We start from the raw sequence: 23537 nt of genomic DNA on the forward strand, positions 1-23537 counted from the left end.
TTCCCATAATCCCTACGTATTGGGAGAGGGAACCGGTGGGAGGTAATTGAATCATGGGGGCAGTTACCTCCATGCAGTTCTTGTGATAGTGAGTGAGTTCTTAGGAGATCTGGTGCTTTTATAAGAGGCTTTTCCCCCTTTACTCAGCACCTCTCTCTTGTGCCACCATGTGGAGACGGACGTGTTTGCTTCCCCTTCCACCATGATTGTAAGTTTCCTGAGGCCTCCCCAGTCATGCTGAACTGTGAGGCGGTTAAACCTCTTTCCTTTATAAATTACCCAGTCTCAGGCAGTTCTTTATAGCAGCGTGAGAACGGATTAATACACAGGACAAACACGACAGGAAAGTCATGTTTGATTTTCAGGTAAGTATTAAAATTTCACTCTAAATTCATTAGCTAGTGAAAAGTCCTTTATGTATTTCATAAACTATCCATATTTGACTTATGGACTTTGAACAAAAAAGTAATATTTAAAACAGGATGGAAAATGTTTTATAATTTTTTTCAAGGAACTAGACGTAATTCTTAAGGTACTATTAGATCATAAAATTCAGTGGAAATGTTTTGTTAAAATGTGATCTTTCTCTCCTGTAGTCATGGGACCATCATCATAAGGACCCTTAAGAGCAATGATGCACTATGTTTGTGGATATTGGGACAGTTTAAAGATCTCATTATCTTTCATTGAATGGGGTTAGAGAGATATTTGATCTGCTCAAGACAGGAAGTAGAAGTTGCTAATAGTATCTATTTCCACTCATTGTGCTGCTACAAAGATGACACGCAATGGGAAGAGAGAATGAACAGAGCAATTCCTGGGTTTTAGAATTTCTAAATCCGAGAGAGTGGATCCAGGATTAAATGGATACAGTGGTAAATACAAAAATTTAATCTGAGCCACTTGATGGTTTTCCACTAAGATTACTTCAATTCAACTACAGTGAAATGTAATTACTACTTACTGAGTGCCTAAAGGAAACAAAGTTTGGATCATGGGTTTCTCGGTATTCTTTAACCGTTCTCAGCTTAAAGCTTTGTTCCAACTCTGAACATAATTCACTCTTACACATCTAAGTTTCTGACCTAATCTTGCCTCCTTTTTTCTTGTAATAAAATTATACTCTGTTATCTTTCAAAACTCTGCTCAAGCTTCATCTCCTTTAATTAGCCTTCGCAGACAATGCAGATTAATGCCTGTTGTGGTATTTATTCCCACAATCTCTTTATCACAAGCAGAAACGAAGACTCTCAAGAGGGCCATCCTCTGTCCAGGTCCCGTTCCCCAACACCTCCCACCACAGGCCTTCCCTATACACCCCAAATCAGTGGCTCTCAATTTTGGCTGCACAGTAAAATTCCCTGGGGAGCTTTAAAAAGGTTACTTTTAAGAAGCCAAAGATTCTTAAAATTTGGTGTCCCTGTTAGCTGTAAAACAAAAACAAAAAACAAAATAAAAGAACAAAATTGGGAATCATAATCTCTGAAGGCAAGCCTTCCACAATTTGTTTTTTAAAGTTTTTAGGTCACGTAAAGATTTGTTCACAGGTGAGACTTGTCTTAAACAAAGCAGGACTCTCACTTACCTTAATATGTCTATACTTAAGTATATGTTTCTTTATTTTTCTTTTCTTTTTTGTTATATGTAATCTCACAAAATCACGTTTTAAAGTTGTATTTGGGTTCTCCAAAGAAACAGAACAATAGGTGATACACACACATACATACACACACACATATACATAAAGATTTATTATGGGAGTTGGCTTATGCCTCACAATCTGCTGTCTACAGGCTAGAGAACCAGGCAAGCTGGTGTTGTGATTCAGTCAGAGTCTGAAAGCCTGAGAATCAGGTGGAAGGTGTAAGTCCTGGTCTGAGCCTGGAAGCCCAAGAACCAGGAATGCGGATGTCCAAGGGTAAGAGAGAAATAGAAGTCCTAGCTCAAGCAGAAAGAACAAATTCACTTTTCCTCTACCTTTTTGTTCTATTTGAGCCCTCCATGGATTAGGTGATACCTGCCCACATTGGTGAGGATGATCTTCCTTGCTTGGTGTACAGATTCAGATGCTAATCTCTTCAGGAGGTACCCTTATAAACACACCAGAAATAGTGTTTTACCATCTATCTGGGCACTCCTTAGCCCAGTAAAGTTGACATAAAACTAACCATCATAAGAGTTGAAACGTCTTAAATGTCATTTCTTCCAATTTACCTGTGGAAATCTCCAGCAAAAGACATGTCTTACCCAGCCCATAGATTGAGAACCAAAACATCAAAATTTACTGCGCAAAAGATGTTTGGAATATTATTGTTATTATCATGATGATTATTACTTTAGACAGGGTCTTGCGCTGTTGCCTAGGCTGGAGTGCAGTGGTAAGATCACAGTTCACTGCAGCCTCAACCTCCCAGGCTCAAGCGATCTTCCCACCTCAGCCTCTTGGGTAGCTGGGACCACCAGTGTGTGCCACCAATTTTGTATTTTTTGTAGAGACAAAGTCTCACTATGTTACCCAGGCTAGTCTTGAACTCCTGGGCTCAAGCAGTCTCCCACCTTGGCCTCCCAAAGTGATGGAATTACAGGCGTGAGCCACGGTGACTGGCATGAAGATAGTTATTTAGAAAGCAAATTCAAGGGTCTCTTTTATTTGTAATAGCAGACCAAAGTGAGCCTGCAGATCACTGGAACAGTCATGATAGAGTGAACAGCCTGGGCTCTGAAGTCATGAGACTCCCTCAACTTCAACTCCTGGGATTGTCAGGCATGTCTCAACTCTTCCTCTTTAAGCCAGTTTCCTTATTTTCAAAAATGCAGAGAGTAATGCCTCGAGGCTTGTTTTAAGGATTAAATTGGGTAAATATTTATGAAAGTGGGTGACATATAGTTAAATTTTTTAACAGCTGTAAAATCGTGAGAACCTTCTTTCACTGACTTTAAAAGGTAAAGAGAAAAAGAACTATTTTGCATTTGAATAGGTGTTTATTATTCTGTCAGCTCTAATGACTTTTAAATATCTCAAATTTCTCAGTATAACCTAGCTCAACCAGGCCATTTGGATTCAAAAGTGTTTCTGGCATGCTTCCTAGAGCTTACATTTCTATATTCTTTGAAGCATCTGAAAGAAATATAAGCTCCACTGTTGTCCAGAAAGAATTTAGCATATTAGTCACCTATAAAAGTACGAATCTATAATGTTTACAATATAACCCTTTGAAAAATTTGTTTAGAGGAAGAAGAAAAACCCAAAGCAGATAGAAGACATGGTGATTTATCCATCACCAATGAAGAAGGAGAGTTAGAAATGTGGTGAGAGACTGGGCACGGTGGCTCACACCTGTAATCTCAGTACTTTGGGAGGCCGAGGTGGGTGGATCGCCTGAGGTCAGGAGTTTGAGACGAGCCTGACCAACATGGTGAAACCCCATTTCTACTAAAAATATATAATTATCCAGGTGTGGTGGTACATACCTATAATCCCAGCTACTTGGGAGGCTGAGGCAGGAGAATTGCTTGAACCTGGGAGGCAGAGGTTGTGGTGAGCTGAGATCGTGCCACTGCAACTCCAGCCTGGGCAACAAGAGTGAAACTCCATCGCAAAAAAGAAAAGAAATGCAGTGACAGTAGGGGCCTCAAGGCCTCAGGGAGCTTAATGCTTGTGTGTATGTGTGTGTGTGTGTGTGTGTGTGTGTGTGTGTTGTGCATGTTCCTGATGATCTTTCAGTTTGAGCCACAAAGAAATCAACCACATTTCTGTTTTGCCCCCAGGATAAATACCAGAACAGCCTATCAGAGGTAGAAAAACAAGAGAAGATAAGATCTTAACTATCAAAATGAGGACAGGCACTTGCTTTTAACCTCAGAAGCAGGGTAAGTGGTAGAGTTTGATTGTTGCTTGCAGAATCCAAAGCTCTACCCAGGCTGGAACAATGCAGATGTCTACTGAGACCTCTGATTATAAGTGACAATTTCAACATCAAGTTTTTTGGACTGGAAAGTAAATTCTATCCAATAATATATTTTGGGGAAAAATTCTTCACCAAAAAGTCTCCTACGTCTCCTACTCCCAAAACTTTTAACCTGCTTGAGCTTAGGCTGGGGAGATTACAGAAATTAGATCAACATAAAAAATTAAATGATGAGAAAGTATTGCATTGTACTTAAGTGTTACAGGTCTTTAAATCTTCACTATCTATGCTTAACTCTGAATATACCTTAAATATAAGTTATAATAATGACCTATGCTATTTACTTAGACCCAAAAAGAATTATTGGATTTAAAAGTATGTACTTATTTCACCTCTCTTAATTCCCTACACTTTGGACCTAGGATATCTTAAACCATCACCCTATCTAACCTAGGCAACCTAAGGCTGCCCCCAAAATTAGAATACAGCATCTTCCAAATAGCAAAGCCATGAACAATGGACAGAAATTATAGAACTGCAAGATTCATCTCAACCTAAAAAGGAACTTTCTGGGAACTAAAAACGTCCAATAATATAGTAGACTGCCTTACAGAGTGCTTAGCTCGCTGTTGTAGGATAAGCTCAAGCTATGTCTAAATGATCAGGTTAAGTCAGGAGTCAAGCTAACACTGAATGTCCATCTGCTTGGGATATAGTGGAAGGAATTCCAGTGCTTGATGAAAGGTTGGATTGCAAGGTCTCTTCCCAATGTAAAATTATATGACTTTGAGTAAAATAAATCTGACACTGAATACTTTGGTTGGTGCCACATTTCTGACTTTAGATAATTCAGCTCATCAAGAATAAAGAGTATGGCTTATTTTTAAGCTGGAGCCCATCACATTTTATTGGGTGTCCCTTAGACTGTTAGTAACTTTCAAAAACTGAAATACTAACTAGTTTATGGTTTTGGATTCCATTTACATATGTTTCCCTGGCCCCCCCTTACCTCTTACCTGCCAATGTGTTCTTCTGTTTCATGTTTTACCTATTCATTATGTCAATTATACCTGATTACAGGGTACTTTCATGGAAGATTGATTTCCATTGCAGACCTGAGTGAAGTCACATATATCATTTTCACCAATAACCTTTGCGGCTGGAAGTCCTGTGCTCTGTATATGCCTCAAACATAAGGATGGTCCTAAAAGGGTCTGTCATTAGTCCTTTGAACGAAAAATACATTGCATAAAACATAATTTATTTCTTTTAACTCATTAGGAGCCATTTAAAAGTTGACAGCAAAGTTTATTCCTTACCAAAAAAGGGGAGGCTGCAGATAAAACGGTGTTTTCCCCCTCAGCACCCGGATGTTGCACGTGTAGGGATAACAGCTGGCACGGGGATATTTATAGGCAGCCATTGTTTTTGCACCTGGCTGGGGATCACAGTCTGAGACTATAACCATGCAGCTGCAGAGATTCTTGTCAGATTTTTCTGAGCCACAGAAATGAGGAAACAATAATTGTAGATCTATGACATACTAGCCTTCATGAAATACCTCAGATATTAAAGAAGGCTAAATGAAGTAAAGAGTAAAATATGATTATTTTGAACAGTCTCCAAACTATTTAGTGCACTTTTCTATTAAGAATAAAAAACATTGATTCTAAAGGAAAACAAAATAGAAGAGGTATTTGAGTAAGAGAAAAATACGGCACTAAACATTGGTATTTGGATATGTGTAAATGTTGTGTGACTTAAGTTCCTACAAGGTGCAACCGAGACACTCATTCCAAGGAAAATGAGGATCTGTTTTGGGAAAAATAAAGGGTATAAAGAAGCTTATTTTGAAAAGGAATAAAATTAGACTTTTTCTGAAGGTCTGTTTTATACCCCACATAAAAAGACACTACCGAATTTCTTCCACTCCCTTCCCTTCCCTCCCCTTCCATTCTGTTCCTTTCTGTGTCCTTCTGGTTCCCTTTTCCTTCCCTTTATCCTTTTTTTCTCCTTTGCTTTCACAAAGATTTCCTAAAACACTTAAAATCTTTGTATAAGGTCATCTCAAATCTATAAAGGTGGAATAAAAGGCAGCTCTTATACAGCAGTTACTGCACTAAGGGATATGGCATCTTCATAAATTATTCAACTATAAGCTGGAATGGGCACAACAGGGTAAGTGAAGTAGAGAATAGTGTCATGGGTAAGGAGAGGTAGAGACAGCATTCTTCCCGAAGCCAAGGAAGGTCACATCAGGGAACTGGCAGTGGGAACGGAACAGAGGGCAGTCTACTTGTGAGGGACTGTGGACGCAGAATCCACAGGGCCTGGGCATTCGATGGCTAAAGTTGGCAAGAGTGAGGTGAAGCCAAAGAGGCCAGCCATGTTTCAGTTATTTTTACTAGTTTGCCAGAGTTAAGAAAACATAAAGGAAGAATGTGTCTCTCCTCACATGTAGTGTAGGATTGAACATGACTATTGATTCCCAAAAGAAAATCTACTTCATATCCCAGTGTTGAGAAGTTGGTATCTGACTTGTGATTTTATATATGTACATGTGAGTAGGTGGAGACTGGGGTGGGTAGAAAGTAGTTACAGGGCAAGATGTTTCACTACTGAGACAGGTCTCCTCCTCCAAATCCATTTCCTCCCCCAGATCTCTGTCCCCACTTGCAGTTGATGGGACTCTTACTCTCTTTCATCCTCCCTCCCCCTCATACGATCTCCAGCTTTTTTCTTTTCCTGGTTTTCTCCCCACCTACCTTTCCATTCTCATATGCATAGAAATGTATCTCACCCCGTCTCCTCCTCACCCATCTCTTAATATTGTCTTCAAGTGTCTGCAGTCCTGAGGATGACTTCATGTGTGCTCAGCAAACAAAAGATCCTTTCGCTAAATGATCCACCCCCTTTCAGAGTGACAGATGAATTTTAAACACTCAGTTTTTATTTCTGGGACACCCCCAAATGTTGTCAACCTTGGCATCTAAAGCACTGCTGGGTAAAGATATTAAATAACAGTTTTGTCATCTCAGCAAATAATTACGAGTACTCCAAGACAGAGGAGTTTATGCAAATGGTTCCAAAGGTCCTCAGGCGGTCAGCAAGGGAGGTCTCAGATTTCTCAACTGTGCCACTCATTCTCATTTTGTGCATTTTTATCTGTGGGAACCTAACATTATCCTTGGTTATCCGGTGTTAGTGCCAATCACATTGCTGTGGAGGTCCCGTCTGCCACATACCTGGACTGAGCACGGAGGCTCCTCTGTATCTGTTGATGAGGAAGCTAGTCACGCTATGAAAAGGTTGGAACGTGCTACTTTTCTTTCATATCTGGCTGAATCCTGAAGGAAAACACTACCTTCATAAAACCAATCACAGAAGCATATTACCTTCCCTCTATTTTTCTTTCGCTTCAAGGCAAATCTTGTTACTCTTTTTTATTGAATGGGTTAGAAACCTAAGACTTTTTCTTTGACACCAGATGTGCAGGTTATTTTATGTTTAAAATTCCGTTTTCTGTTTTACTCTTCTCTTTCTATTATTAGGTAGAGATATAACTCTTGACCAAATCATTTTTAAAAAGTGCAATTCAACATGGGACCAGAACGATTCTCCAAAGAACACCTATTGTTTTGTGGTCTTGGATTTCTGAGAAAATCTGCTTTCACTTGCTATAACTCTAAAACCTTATTGATTCTTTAGACACCCGTCTCTCAGACAGGTAGACTCTACTTTCTTAATTTATTATTTCTTACATTTAATATTAAGGAAAAGACAAGATATGCAAAGTAAAAAGAAAGTGAGAATCTTTCAATTAAAACCTGCTTTGATTTTTTCATATGAAGCTTGTTTGTTGTGATGGGATAGCCTTTTAAACACAATATTCCATCCATAATAAATAGTTGCAGCAAGTTAGGTGTTTGCAACAAAATGTGTATATTTCTTTTAGAAATTGTAGAAGTTTCCAGAATCTCTTCTCAATGATATTTCTGCTCCAACCCTGAAAAATAAAACCAGAGTTGTGTCCCCTCTGTTATCTCACAGCACCTTAAGCACATTTTTGTCAGTGTACTTACCACTTCATAATGAAATTGTCTGCTTAAGTAAACTCTGTAGACTCGCTTTTACTGAACTGGGGTTTGGTTTTCAAGCCATCAGCCCATATTGAGATATAATATAATAAAATGTAGGAGCTGAAACTATAAAAATACTAGAAGAAAACTTGGTGAAAACTCTTCTGGATATTGCTCTAGGCAAAGAATTCGTGAGTAAGACAAAAGCACAAGCAACAAAAACAAAGCAGGCAAATGGGGCTTAATTAAACAAAAGCTTCTGCACAGCAAAAGAAATAACACAGCGAACAGCCTCCAGAGTGGGAGAAGATACGTGCAAACAACGTATCCAGCAGGGGGCAAATATCCAGAATATACAAGGAACTCAAACAACAACAGCAAAACAAATAACCTCATTAAAAAGTGGACAAAGGACATGACTAGACATTTTTCAAAAGAACACATACAAATGGCCAACAAACATATGAAAAAATGCTCAACATCACTAATCATCAGAGAAACGCAAATTAAAACCACAATGAGAATCTATCGTACATTAGTCAGAATAGCTATTATTAAAACATGAAGGCAGGGTGTGGTGGCTCATGCCTATAATCCCAGCATTTTGGGAGGCCAAGGCAGGTGGATCACTTAGTGCCAGGAGTTCAAGACCAGCCTGGCCAACATGGTGAAACCCCATCTCTACAAAAAATTCAAAAAATTGGTTGGGTGTGTTGGCACATGCCTGTAATCCTAGCTACTCAGGAGGCTGAAGCATGAGAATCGCTTGAACCCAGGAGGCAGAGGTGGCAGTGAGCTGAGCCTGTACCACTGCACTCCAGCCTGGGAGATAAAGTGAGACTCTGTCTTTAAAAAAAGGTAAAAAAAAAAAAAAAAAAACAGATGTTGGCAAGGATGTGGAGAAAAAGAAATACTTATACACTGTTGGTGGGAATGTAAATTAGTACAACCTCTATAGATAATAGTATGAAGATTTCTTAAGGAACTAAAAATAGAATTACCATTAGATCCAGCAATCCCACTGGGTATCTACCCAATGAAAAGGAAATCATTATATCATAAAGATACTCATTTGTTTTTCACAACACTGTTTACAATAGCAAAGATACGGAATCAACCCCAAGTCCATCAATGGATGAATAGATAAATAAAAAATTATATATATATATATATAATCTACTCAGCCATAACAAAGAATGAAACATGTCTTTTGCAGCTCCTGGATTCATTGATTTTTTGAAGGGTTTTTTGTGTCTCTATCTCCTTCAGTTCTGTTCTGATCTTAGTTATTTCTCGCCTTCTGCTAGCTTTTGAATGTGTTTCTCTTGCTTCTCTAGTTCTTTTAATTGTGATGTTAGGGTGTCCATTTTAGATCTTTCCTGCTTTCTCTTGTGGGCATTTAGTGCTATAGATTTCCCGCTACACACTGCTTTAAATGTGTCCCAGAGATTCTGGTATGTTGTGTCTTTGTTCTCATTGGTTTCAAAGAACATTTTTATTTCTGCCTTCATTTTGTTATGCACCCAGTAGTCCTTCAGGAGCAGGTTGTTCAGTTTCCATGTAGTTGAGTGGTTTTGAGTGAGTTTCTTAATCCTGAGTTCTAGTTTGATTGCACTGTGGTCTGAGAGACAGTTTGTTATAATTTCTGTTCTTTTACATTTGCTAAGGAGTGCTTTACTTCCAACTATGTGGTCAATTTTGGAATAAGTGCTATGTTCACCTAGAACCTTCAAGTCTTGATTCATAGTAGATTAATTTTGTCCTTTAAAAGAAAACAAACCAACATAGCAAATGTTGGGTTACTTTTTCCACTTACAGGCTTTACTAGAATAGAAAATGCTAGCAATTTATTTGTGGGTACTGAAACTTACGGTATGATCTAAACAGAATAAGATGTTGGTGGGATGGCTTTTCTTTAAGATCAAATTTTTGTCTTTAAGTCCTCTGATTTTTTTTTCCCTTTAAAATGTCTCCTATAGTCATCCTTTTCCTCGGTTCTGCTTTTAACTCCCTAACCCCAAATTCTCATTGTCTCATCCCAACAATGATACAATAGATTTTCAGCTGGCTTCCTTGTCACCGCTTTTCCTATCAAATCAATCCTGAATGTTACTATCAGAGTATTTTTCCAAAATGATGTTTTCATCACATCATTCTTATCTAGTAACTTACAATAACTTCTTAGAGCTGGACAAATCAACTTCAAACTTGGGCAAAGCATTGCTTCTCATAATCTCCTCCCCCCCGGCTCCCAGCTTTGTACACCAGAGTGCGCTCTGTTGCAATCTTAGCATCCTGCATGGGTCCCTGGTACAAACTGTCCCTTTAAGGTATCTGTATCTGCATGCAACAGGAAGTGGGATGTGGTTTGTTCTGGGATGAGACTACAGTTGTATGCTGAAAAGAGTTTATCCTTGACCTAGAACTAGTACTGCTTTTAGAAAAAAAAAATCTTGTTTACAGTTAAAAATGAGAAAGTTAAATAGCACTTACAGTTAAAAAGAAGAAAGGCAAATAGCAACAAAGAATATAAAATGTAAATGCTCCTGGTAATAACAACCACTATTTATTGAGAGCTTACTATGCACTAGGCACTACACATACATCATCAGTCTTAACTCTGAAATAGATACCATTATCCCCATTTCACAAATACCTTGCCCAAGATCACACAGCTAGCAAGCCAAAACTGCAACTCGGAAAGTCTGGCTCCATACACACGCCCCTAACCACAAAACTATAATAACTCTTCATTGGATCTAAAGCTGGCATCTACCCTGAAACCTGAGAAGTGCCTGCTCTAGGGAATAACAAATGTTTTCTGCTTATATGCTGGAAGGAATTTCCTCTATCTTGAAGGGAAAGGTTTTTTTTTTGTTTTGTTTTGTTTTGTTTTAACAAAAGCACACTGTAGTGTGGGTCCAAACAAGACACAGTGGTACTGTTATCACCCTTGCTTCCACTTTTGAGCAGCTCCTTTAGGTATTGATCAGGTGCTTCATTTTACAAAGAAACCCCACAGATTACCAAGGGCAATGTTTTAACCCAAACCAGACCATGGGCCACAATATTACAAATTGGAGAGTGTGGTAGGATTGGTTTGGAGTACAGTCCATGCTGTGATCCTCTGTGGGAGACTGTTGACTAAACCCAACTTGGCAACTTTAATGGTGCAAAAAAATGGCCCAAGCCAGGAAGGCTGCAGAATCAATGTCTCAGCATTTAAAATAGAATTTTCTAGTAGAAATGTTAACACAATATACAAGTAGAGAACTATGACTAGGTGATCAACAGCATATAGGAAGTGGCCATACCTAGACTTTCAGGCATAAGAAGATCTTGTACATGGGATGTTGCCTCCGTTGCCTACTATAATATAACAATTTAATCATTTCCCATTGGCTCATAAGAGCTGGTTGTGCACATCTCTTCCCAACCTTGAGTTCAGTGGCTTGTGCTGATAACCTAAAATTGGCCACAGTAGGAGTATTTATACCATGGGCAACTAGAAATGCTACAAATCAGAGTTCCCTCCCACCTCCCTTCCCAGCCAGTTTAGCAACAGCACAGCACTAAAACTACCCCAAGAGTTGCTTAAAACAGCAACTATTTATTATTTCTCACAATTCTGTGGGTTGACTAGGCTCATCCGGGCAATCTGTTCCATGTGGTAAAGCTGTGGTGACTCATACATCTATATTCAGCTAAGATAGGATTTCTCAAGCTTGGCACTAGAATTGGGGCTGGATAATTGTTTGTTGTTGTGTCCTGTGCATTGGTAGGCTGTTGAGCAGCATCTCTGGCCTCAACCTACTAGATGCTAGAAGTGACAACCAAAAATATCCCTGGACATTGCTAAATGTCCCTGAAGGCAAAATTGCCACGAAACTAAGAGCTTGGCTGGGGCTGGAACACGAATATCCCTTCTCATCTTCCACATGTGCATGATCTTTTATTAAAGAAAAATGTTATTCATGACATTTGTTAGAGATGGTAAGGCAAACTTTTCAGGGGAACTACTACCATGGAGTTTTGTATTAGGAGAGAAAGATTGGGCTCAACTCCAAATACAACAAGGAAAAGTGGGGATTTATAGCCAAGGAACAGGGGTGGGAGTCATTGGATAGACAGTTACTGAGAGGAAACATCAAGGTTAGGGGGATTGTGGCCAAACTGACTTGAGAGGATTCTTGCTGAAGGCAGGCCAGGCTGATCTCATACGGAAAGTTGGGGATTTTTATGAAATTGACCCAGCAAGATTCTTGCTAAAACAGAACTAAGCAGGCCAAGGGCAAGGCAAGGTTGGGGCCTAGTCAAAAAGAGGAATCAGAGGGGCCTGACTCAAGTTTGGTTAAGGACAGAGTCTTTCTCACCTTCTCCATGTGGCCTCTCATCATTCCATAGTCTGGCTCAAGTTTCTTTGCAGCATGGTGGCTGGCTTTTGGGAGAGCAAAAGCAAATTTAGGGTCCAGACTAGAGCCTGATGCACTTTTGCTGCATTTCTAATTGGTCAAAGCAAGTCACAAGGCCAAGTTAGGTTTAAGGGGAAGGCAAATAGACTCCACCTTTCGAAGAGAGGAGTAGCACATTTGTGTTCATCTCTAATCCATGCAGTACCATGTTTGCATTTAAGGACTTAGAACAAATATTCTGCAGGAGGAAAGGAAATCTTAAGACAAAATTCTATTCAAGATTGATTGAAATTAACTCCAGAACCATACATAGCAGTCATTACTGGACTAAATGTGAAACTGATTGCTCATGTGATGGTAAATTTTTGTTACATATAACAATTACAGCATATTTGAAATTTCTTAAAATGGAAGCAATACCATGAATGTTTAACTGTGTACATCATTTAGAATTAGTACTTAATGTATTATATCTTCTGACAGTTTCAGTTTTATAGTTTTGAAGATATTTCCCAAGAAGTTTTCTAAAGAACTGGTTGTTTACAAGAGGGATTCAGTATCTGTCTTTTCACCATTGTATCAATACTCACCTGATTGCTAGTGCCAGAAGTAGATTGTTTTCTTTTCTTTTTCTTCTTCTTCTTTTTTTTTTTTTTTTTTTTTTTTTTTGAGATGGAGTCTCACTCTGTCGCCCAGGCTGGAGTGCAGTGGCACCATCTGGGCTCACCGCAACCTCTGCCTCTCAGGTTCAAGAGATTCTCCTGCCTCAGCCTCCCGAGTAGCTGGGATTACAGGCACCTGACACCACACCCAGCTAATTGTTATATTTTTGGTAGAGATGCGGGGCGGGGGGGTTCACCATGTTGGCCAGGCTGGTCTCAAACTCCTGACCTCAAGTGATCTGCCTGTCTCAGCCTCCCAAAGTGCTGGGATTACAGGTGTGAGCCACTGTGCCCAGCTAGAAACAGATTTTTGTTGTTGTTGTTCCAAGGCATTATTTCCCCTAAAAATATTCAGCAGGACTCTACTTCCACAGAATGTTAATGAGCATTACATGTAAAAGGATTTATAGGTTATATACATTTGGGAAATTCTAAGTTGAGAGTAAACAGGTTTCTTTACTGCTGGACTTTTAGGATCTTTACTATGCTAATATATATTGTGACTCATGCAATATACAGTGTTTCCTAGACTTATTTTACCACAGAAATAGAGGCATGTCTTATATAACTAGTGTTCCTCAGAATATTCTTGGTAGAAATCATTCCAAGTAGAAATAAAGGAGGAAGCTGAATCTTGAGAGAAAATTCTAGCCAAGATCAATCAACATTAACTCCAGAAACAAGCAGAGCAGTAGCCTTAGCACTTAGAAAAAAAATAGGTGTCCTTGAAGTAGATCCTCAGATCCAACAATGAACTAACTACACATTGTGTTTGTTCTAAAAGTCAATAGTTCTTTAACTACAGAGGCCTGAAACACTTAAGCCAAAGATCTTTTGCAAAAGTTATTGTAAATTCATGAAATTTTATCATCCAAGATCATCAAAGTTTCATCAGTTGAAACAGCAGTGTGGAAAGGAAGAACTGGAATAAGGTCTTAACTTTTTCCATGCTTTTTATCTTATAAACTAAACTTGAAGCCCTTGAAAATGAGAACTTAGAGTGCAAGCAGTATATTAATATATTTGTGGTAGGTAGCTTCTAAGATGGTTTTTTGTTGTTGTTGTTGTTGAAACAGAGTCTTGCTCTGTCGCCCAGGCTGGAGCGCAGTGGCGTGATCTCGGCTCACTGCAACCTCCACCTCCCGGGTTCAAGTGATTCTCCTGCCTCAGCCTCCCAATTAGCTGGGATTACAGGTGCGTGCCACCATGCCCAGATAATTTCTGTATTTTTAGTAGAGACAGGGTTTCACCATCTTGGCCAGACTAGTCTCAAACTCCTGACCTCGGGATCCACCCACCTTGGCTTCTCAAAGTGCTGGGATTACAGGCGTGAGCCACTGTGCCTGGCCCTAAGATGAGTTGTAATGATCCCCATCCCTTCGTGTTCATGCCCTTGTGTACTCTCCTCCACCCAAGCTCGGGCTAAACCTGGTGACTTGCTTCCAAGAAACAGAGTACAGCAAAATGATGGATGTTACTTCTGAGATTAGATTACAAAAAAGATTGGCATCTGTCTTGTTTACTCTCTCATGCTCCCTGTTTTTCTCCCTTGGATGAAACCAGCTGCCCTGTTGTGAGCTGCACCAGGCTGAGGCTTCTGTGGTAAAGAACTGAGGGGAGGTCTGGGGCCAGCAGCCCACGAGGAATATTGAATCCTGCTCACAACCCTAGGACTGAGTTTGGAAATGGATCCTCCCCCAGTTGGCTGACTGTAGCTTTGTGAGAACTCAGCTAAGCCATCCCTAGATTACTGATTCGCAGAAACTGTGAGATAATAAATGTTTTTTGTTTTAAGCTGTTAAATTGTGGGGTCATTTGTTAGGCAGCAATAGATAACTAGTGCCATATTAAAAGAGGCATTTAGAGAGGGCCAATGCTGTATTATCCAAGTCAAATCTTGCAGATAGCCTTCAGAAGCACTGTGGTTAAGTCAAGCTTTAGAATGGCAGAATAGAAAAGTGCTGATTTTAATTGGGAATAAACATAAGGGATATTGATAAAAATTAGGTGACAAAAATCTTTGAGATTTCAGTGACACTCCAGAGGAGATATCAGAAATACAGGGTGTAGAAATGGATAATTCCATGGCCACTGCAATTGCAGATGAAGGTATTGCTATTATATGGGTTCTTGTTATACAAATCTAGACCAAACTGAGCCATCCCTTCTTGGTTTAAATATTATGCTAGCTGAACATAAAAATGTGGTTTTAGAAGAATTCTTTTATTTCTTCATGAGATCTGGCTCAAATTATTCTTTTAGGTGCTCCTCTCCATTCTCTTTTATTGAATGAATATGTATTAAACTCTTAACTATATGCCAGGCCCTGTTTTAGGTACAGAAGATTAACAGAGAAATCCTCACCCTCTTGAAACTTACATTCTAGTGTGGAAGGACAGACAGTAAGCAAAGTTAATAAACATAAAAATAAATCTCTTAGGCCGGGCGCAGCCTCTTAGGTGGCTCACACCTGTAATCTCAGCACTTTGGGAGGCTGAGGCGGACAGATCACAAGGTCGGGAGTTCAAGACCAGCCTGGCCAATATGGTGAAACCCCATCTCTACTAAAAATACAAAAATTAGCTGGGCGTGCTGTCGCACACCTGTAATCCCAGCTATTCAGGAGGCTGCGGCAGAAGAATCACTTGAACTTGGGAGGTGGAGGTTGCAGTGAGCCGAGACTGCACTACTGCGCTCCAGCCTGGGCGACAGAGTGAGACTCCGTCTCAAAAAAAAAAAAAAAAGTAAATAAATAAATAAATCTCTTGAAGGAAATGTTCTTTTGGGATTACTGGGGACTGAGATAGTATTGATGCTGAACTGGGACAATAGTACGAGCAAGGAAGGCATAGAAGTTGGAGTAAGCAGCAAGTTCACGGATCACTGAACAAAATTCTGACCTTTTTTTACGACTGCTTTTGTAGATTATGAAAATAATGTAAAAGTGACAACTAAAGGATGGAAAAGAGATTTTAAGGGCAAATATTTGAGAAAAATATTAATATTGGTAATTGGGAACAGCCTAAAGGGAGAGTGGATCCATGGGATTTATTAATCAATATTATTATTTGCTTTAATATTCCATTTTTTCAAAGTTTTTATAATCACAATTGTCATTATTCCTCAAAGAAAACCTGTGGCCATAGGAGAGGCTATTTCCAGAAGAAAAAACTGATGCATAAAGACAATGCATTGCTCCAGGTGTATTTATTTGAAGTGACTTTTTAGCAGATCAGGCTTTAGTACCTTTTAGCTTATGTTTCAATTGTGGACATATTCTTGGGCACATTACTGTGTTATTTGCAGAATTCCTTCTGAGTTCCTATATGATTTTTTGGATCAAGGTGTATTTGGATATTTGGCTTCTTACCTATGTTCTAAGTCTTCAATTATCCTTAACACATATATTTTGTACTTTAAACCTAACCCAAACTTAGCTGACCCCAAGAGCTCAGAAGACAGGCACAAAACGTCAAATGAACAAAACTAGGGCACTGAAACAATGACTGCTTATTCCAGTTCAGCCTGAAGATTAGCCCACCCCTTTCTTAAGGGTGTAAATTGTTTGCTTTTGATGCCCTTGATTTGTTGCTGTGCTTTGTTTTGTTTTTGCAGAGAAGTGAGCAATAGGGTGAGTGAGGTTTGGGGGAAGGAAACCTGGGATAGAGTTATAATTTTTTTGAAGTTTATTTCAGAGCACAAGTTGATCAGGGAAATTGAAGAATGAGAAGGCAAGTGTAGATGTACAGAACAGAGTGGCTTCCTCAGTTCCTTGGAGTTCTTTATACTTCTGGAAGTTTCTAAGGGGAATGTTCTATGGTACCATCTGCCATCTTTTGTCTTTTGGTATGCTGTCTCTCTCTCTCACCTTCAGAAATGGTGGGAAAAGGGCTAGGACAGCAGGATAGAACACAGGAAATGGAGTCCTTTAACTTCACCTAAATTTTGTTTCTAGTTTTAGTAGATTCCTAGATTTTAGTATATTGTCTTTGTAGCAATAAAATCGGAACTATTGCCTCTGCATCAAATTTGACTAAGGCTAAAAATAGATTAGCGAGGTTGAGCATGGAAGAAGTGGCAAGCTTCTCCTTCCTCCTTTTCATTTTGTTTCAGTTTGAATAGAAGGAGGTAGCTCACACAATTAACCAGAACAGCAACTGGCTGGATGTCTGGGTGCTTTGAGCCAATTAGGATATTTTTGTGGAAGGTTTCCAATTCTTAATTCTCAGTTATGTAGAGGTGGGAGGCAGCTGGTGTGAATGTCTGTCTGCAGGGTACATGAATACTGACTCTGATCCAATATGGCATGACGGCAATGTGCTTATTCAAGAAAATAATTATCTCAATTTTCTTGTACTCTAACCCAAAATGTCTTCACCTTCACGACTTAAAAAAAAAAAAAAAAAACCAGAAAAAAAAAAAAGAAACGCCAAAGCTAACATCACCAACATATTTTGAGACCTCTAGTGGTATCAATAATGAAATTAAGCTAAGTCTGAATGGGCAACAGTAATTCATTATCTTCCTCCACAGATCCACTGCCCTCCCCCGGAAGTCTCCCTTTAATTAACTACCATCATCATTTCCTCTGATTTTCAGAATTTCTTGACTTCAATATCTCCTTCATCCCTCATTTTTGGTGTCCAAGTGGCCACCAAAGCAATATTCCAGTGTGTAAGCTGCTGTGGTGAGGAAGGTGCAGGGAGTATCTGGGGACAAGTCTAGTTTTGGGTTGTCAGAGATTTCCTAGAGAATTTATGATTTAGCTGAGACTTTAAGGTTCAGGAAAATGTAGCCAGAAGAAGAGTGCTTTAGGTATCTTCCATGCAACAAATTTTTATTGAATACTTACTGTGGGTCAAGGTTTATGCTGGACTCTGTAGCGTTGGAAAGCTAGGCACAATCCCTGCTCTCTTAGCACTTAGGGGATTTCAATGTTGGGGAGAAATAGACATGAAAATATAAGCACAAAATATCTACCTATCAATAGGGCCTTCTAAAGGGTCACTATCCTCTAACACACATTAGGGAATTAAAAGTTTCATCTTTTTTTTTTTTTTTCTACTAAACAGTCCAACCAGCAATTTCCCCTGAGTATCCAGTGCTTGCTCCTCCTTGCTGCTCCAGGCTGTTATGCACTCTGCTATGGTTGCCCAGAGCTCGCAATCAGAATCCCCTCTCCATTACCTGAATGTGGGGGAGAGTATTGTTTCTCGTACTTTCCTGTCTGTATCTCTATAGTTCACAATGAGGCAGAGAATAGAGTCTGGAGGCAGGGAACCTAAGGGCGTTTCACCCCACTTCCTAAACTAAATTGAAAGGAAAACCCTACCTTTCCACACCTGAGTAACAAAAGGACCAGAAGTTGCTCCCTTTGCAAACCCTCACCTTTTCTGCGTGGCAGATGGGAAATTGGCTGTCAGCAACCAATCAGACTGATTGCGGGTGGAGTCTTTGTTTGCATAGAAGTGCAACTTTGTAACTTCACCTTAGCCTCTGATTGGTTGCTTTTTAAACAGAAGTGTGCAAAAAGTGTGTTTGCACAGAAGTGTGACCTTTGTAACTCCACTTCAGCCTCTGATTGGTTAACAAAAGCAAACAATCAGACTAATTGTGGGTCACCACTTCATTTACATGAGGTGAGGATGAAGTGGCCAGTGGGAAATCTCCAAGGGGGTATTCAGACCTCAGAAGATTCTGTATCCGGAACCTTGAGCCACCGCTGAGGCCGCTTCCATACTGTGGAGTGTACTTTCATTCTCAATAAATCCCTGCTTTCTTCTTTCCTTGCTTTGCTGGGCGTTTGGTCCAATTGTGTGTTCAAAATGCCAAGAACATGGACGACTTGCAGTCAAGACCCTCTAATGGTAACAACACCGTGACAGAGCTTTTACTAAAGGGCTGAATTAAAGATTACACTATAAAAGGGGAACACTGTAAAGCTGTCAGCTAAACTAGTCTTTCCTCCACAGTTCGTGAGGAAGGAACCTAATTTATACATTCAACAAATTTATGCCAGCTGTTCTCTGATGTGCCCAAGGCAGAAAAAATCTATCCATGGAGGTCTCATTTCAGTGAGAGGGAGATATACAAGAAATAAGTAAACACGTACATTGCCAACATAATTAGAGATGGAGGAGGAAAATAACAGGGTGGGACTTCTGACAGCTCTCCTGGGAAGGTCTCTGTGGAAGTGATGTATTTGAGCTGAGACCTGAAGGAAGGGAAGGTGTTGGCCGAAAAGGTAGAATAGAATTGCAGAAAGAGATCAAGGGGAGCTCTTCCCAGGCGTCCCCTGCCCTCATATTGCCTGTCTTCACAAGTGTCACCTAATCTCCTACTGCTCATAACCTGGCTACCTATCTTTCAGGACAACTCAGCCCTATGCACAGGGATGGGTTCCCCCCAAGCAGGGACTGCTTCGGAGTCCAGGCGACATCTAGTTACATCTCTGGATGATGGGTCTTGTTTGAGTGAATTGTTTTCACCACCAGACTGTGAAGGCTTCCCATTCAGGACCCTGGTGTTCATCCCCATTGTCTAGGAACTCTACCCTGTTTCTTTCTTTCCTTTTTTTTTTTTTTTTGAGACAGTCTCGCTCTGTTGCTCAAGCTGGAGTGATCTCGGCTCCCAGGTTCAAGTGATTCTTCTGCCTCAGCTTCCCGAGTTTCTGGGACTACAGGCGCACGCCACCACGCCCAGCTAATTTTTGTTTGTATTTTTAGTAGAGACAGGGTTTCACCACGTTGGCCAGGATGGTATCGATCTCTTGACCTCGTGATCGACCCGCCTCGGCCTCCCAAAGTGCTGGGATTACAGGCATAAGCCACGGCGCCCGGTCCCCTGTTTCTTTAATTACTGTTACTGAAAGGCATAGCCTTTGAATGAGTTATTAATCCAAAATCCTTTGTTTTCCATTCTTGCTCTAGTCACAGCTTATTTTTCCAGACTATACTATTCTAAGCCGCAATTACATTAAGGCCAGGAGGCCACCGAAGATCTCCACATGCCACTGCACTGGCGGGTGGAGCAAGTTAAGAAGGGTAGCTTACGAACGTCCGGGAGCCCAGAAGGCCGGGGGTGGGGACGCCTGGATGACGTCACTCGAGGTGGGCCGGCCCCGCGCGGGGCGTGACGTCACACGGGCGGTCCCGTCAACCGTGAGGTCACCTGGTGGGCGCGGCCAGGCCGAATCCCCAGTGTCGTCACGGGAGGGGGCGGGCCCAGAGCGTGTCAGTGCAGCCGAATCAAAACAAGCCGGAGACCCGCCTTTTCCCTCCGGCTCGGGAGCGTCTCGCTTGCGCCCCGGGCCCGCGGCGCCCGCGCGGCTGCGAGCCTCGGGTGGCCGCGTGCCGGCTCCAGGAAGCCGGAGAGGGCGCGGCGGCCGAGATGGCGCGGCACGGGCCGTGCGGCTAGACGGGAGCCGAGGGAACCGCCGGCTCGCGCCCTCCGTTCTTTCCCGGAGCCGGCTTCGCGCAGGGCCGGGAGCGGCCGTGCAGCTGGGATCCGCCTTCGCTGACGCTGGGCACCTACCTGGACGCTCGCGAGCGAGATGCCCAACCCCAAAAACAGCAAAGGCGGCCGCAAAAACAAGCGCGCCAACAGCAGCGGCGACGAGCAGGAAAATGGAGCCGGGGCCCTGGCAGCGGCGGGCGCGGCGGGAGCGGCGGCCGGGGGGGCCCTGGCGGCGGCGGCCGGCTGCGGGGCGGCGGCGGCGGGCGCGCCGGGCGCCGGAGGCGCGGCGGGCGCCGGAGGCGCGGGGACTGGCGCCGCGAACGCCGCGGCCGCCGCGGGGGCTGCGGCCGCAGGCGATGCCAAAAACGGTAAGACGGGGCTGGCGGGGCGAGCGCCAACTTCCTCCCCGACAGGGACGGCGCGGTGGCGGGGCCCTGGGTGGCGCGGGCGGTGCGTGGACAATGCGAGAGTCAGGAAGTGCTCACCCCGCCCCTCCGCCCCGCCGCGGCTGCCCCTTCGCGGTCCCCACGCCTGGCAGCGGGGACGGATCTGCGGCCCCTGCCCGGTGTCCGCGCAGGGGGCAGCCCGCGCCCCACACTCTGAGGGGCTCCTGGCTGCGGCAGCGCTGCCCTCGGGCCCAGCCGGCTGCCCGCGCTGGCACTGCCCCGCCGTGTGTGCCGGGCCGAAGAGAGGAAGGAAGGGAGGAAAGAGCCGCCCAAGTTGAGAAGAATGATCCGATTGAAAACTTAGGCACCGGTTAATTCTTCCCGGTGCTCCCAGGCCACCCGTAACCCCCGGAGTGAAGGAGAGCCTCAATTCTCAGCACACCCAGGCTTGCTGCGTCGATCGCCACAGGTGAAGAGGCCTCGAGACATTTAGGGCCTCTGTGTTTGCTCTTTAATTTTTTGGCTTGCTTGAGGAAGGAAGAGAATCTGAACTTGACTTCCGTTCTCAGCCCGCAGTTAAAAAAAAAAAAAAAAAAGAAAGAAAAGAAAAATCATTCTCTATGTCATTCTGCTTAACATTTTCAGAAGGAAGCCTCATAATCTTAGGTAGTGCCTGAATGCTCCTTTTGGGGGAACACTTAGGAACTGGCCCAGATGTGACAGGATTTCTGTTCTCATTACAGAGCCATGGTTTTCGTTATAAGGTGCTGGGCAAACACTTTTACTCATTTGGACAGTTCTTTGAATTCCTCTAGTCAGGCACTTTTTCCAGGAAGACAACGTCGGTATTTTAATGAAGGGAGATTTGAATTGTTATATCTGGCTTTTAATTTACAGCTTCAGCTTTTGAAGCCATTGTTTATGTGGCTCAGGCACTTTTTTTTTTTTTTTTAGACGGAGGTTGCAATTTCGCCCAGGCTGGAGTGTAGTGGCGCGATCTCGGCTCACTGCAGCCACCGTCTTCCGGTCTGAAGCGATTCTCCTGCCTCAGCCTCCCGAGTAGCTGGGATTACAGGCGCCCGCCACCACGCCCTGCTAATTTTTGTTATTTTTAGTAGAGACAGGGTTTCACCATATTGGTCAGGCTGGTCTCGAACTCCTGACCTCGTGATCCGCCCGTCTCGGCCTCACAAAGTGCTGGGATTACAGGCGTGAGTCACCACGCCAGATCACGCACCTTTTAAACAGGGCACCTGCACTTAAAAGCAGCGTACAGTGCTCTGAACATAGGCGGCTGAATGTCGCCTGTTAGAAACAGAACTGTAGGCCCCGTTGGCTGTGTCTCTGCAATATTGAAATAGGAAGATTTATTTGTTTATTTTCAGAAACAAACTTACCCCGTTTGTGAATGTTTCAGAATACTAGTTTTGGGTAGCCTGTGTTCTTTATGTTCTTTTGTTTTTCTCCTAGCTTTAACCTTCATTTTGGTATTGATGTGGCAGAGAGAAAGGTGCTCAGACTCTGGGTAGGACAGGCTTCTAGCTCAGCTATTTAGAGCTTTGTCATCTTGGAAAGGTCAGTCTTCCAGAGCCTCAATTTCCTCATGTGTAAACTTGAAAAAAAATTACCCTGGCTCCCTCCTAGTGTTATTGAGAGGCTCAGAGTGCACCTTCCCTATTCTCCCAGTTCTTGTTATTTTAAAGGTTACATATATAATGAGCTTAAAGTTTCTCACGAAGAGTGCATGAACAATGATGACAGCTTTCGTTTATTCATTTAAAAAAGATTACCTGCAGTGTTACAAGTACCGTGTTCAATACTAAGGGATCCAGCGGTGATCAAAACGAAACATCCTGGTCCTCAGGGAGCTTGCATTCCTGTTTTGGTGGTGGTTTTGGTTTGCTCTGCCCACCGCCCTACCCGCTCCTTTTTTTTTGGCCTGTGTGGAAGCTTCAAGTTCGCAGTTTCTTTTTTTTTCTTGCTCCAAAAGATTAGTCCACTTTAAGGTGGCGTGAGGAAATTTTTTTCTTAGGCTACTTGTACCCCCTAGTTTGTACATAACAAACTGGTTAAGGGGCCCCTATTATTATTCTCTGAAGTGGCAAACTCAAGTATATTTAGCAGCACGGTGTATGTGAAGAGCTGTTTCTGATTAGGAGCTTATTTTACTAAGTGAAAGGCGGGGAGAAAAAGGAATGGGCCAACATTCCCATAGTCAGGGTCAGAGGATGTAACTTATATTAGAGGAGTGAGCCAAATTTTATGATGCCCGATTCTTGTTTCTGACATGATGTGAAGTCTTCGTGAATGATTCACCTTAATTTGAAGAACCCCCCTCAGTTCTGCAGTTGATGATAACTGAACTTGGATGTTGAGGACTCCTGGGTGCAAAATCAAATGCCTTTTCTTTTCTTTCTTTCTTTTTTTCTTTGATATTTAAAGCTGTAGTTTATAAGGTAGGGGTTTGGGAGAGTTGTTACTGGTGAATTTTTAAAGAGGAAGGGGCAAGAGACGTGTAAATTCTCAAAATCAACTAAGGACCAATATTTGGATTTTTAATGTTAAAATTATTATTGGTAGTAGTTTTAAGTGTATTTCAATTTTTTAACTGTGACATTAGCTTTTGTAATTACGG

At 42.0% G+C, this 23537-nt stretch overlaps 1 protein-coding gene across 1 annotated transcript in view; it reads left to right on the forward strand.

Moving 5' to 3' along the window:
• Nucleotides 1-20282: 20282 nt before the first annotated feature.
• Nucleotides 20283-23537, forward strand: part of HECA (hdc homolog, cell cycle regulator) — a 45893-nt gene continuing 42638 nt past the window's right edge. Inside the window, exon 1 of the mRNA XM_055265676.2 lies at nt 20283-20884. Within this exon, the coding sequence (XP_055121651.1) occupies nt 20614-20884 (271 nt within the window). The 5' untranslated portion in view covers nt 20283-20613. The remainder of the gene's footprint in view (nt 20885-23537) is intronic.

This window comes from Symphalangus syndactylus, chromosome 2 (assembly GCF_028878055.3).
Source record: "Symphalangus syndactylus isolate Jambi chromosome 2, NHGRI_mSymSyn1-v2.1_pri, whole genome shotgun sequence".
Classification (NCBI taxonomy): domain Eukaryota; kingdom Metazoa; phylum Chordata; class Mammalia; order Primates; family Hylobatidae; genus Symphalangus; species Symphalangus syndactylus.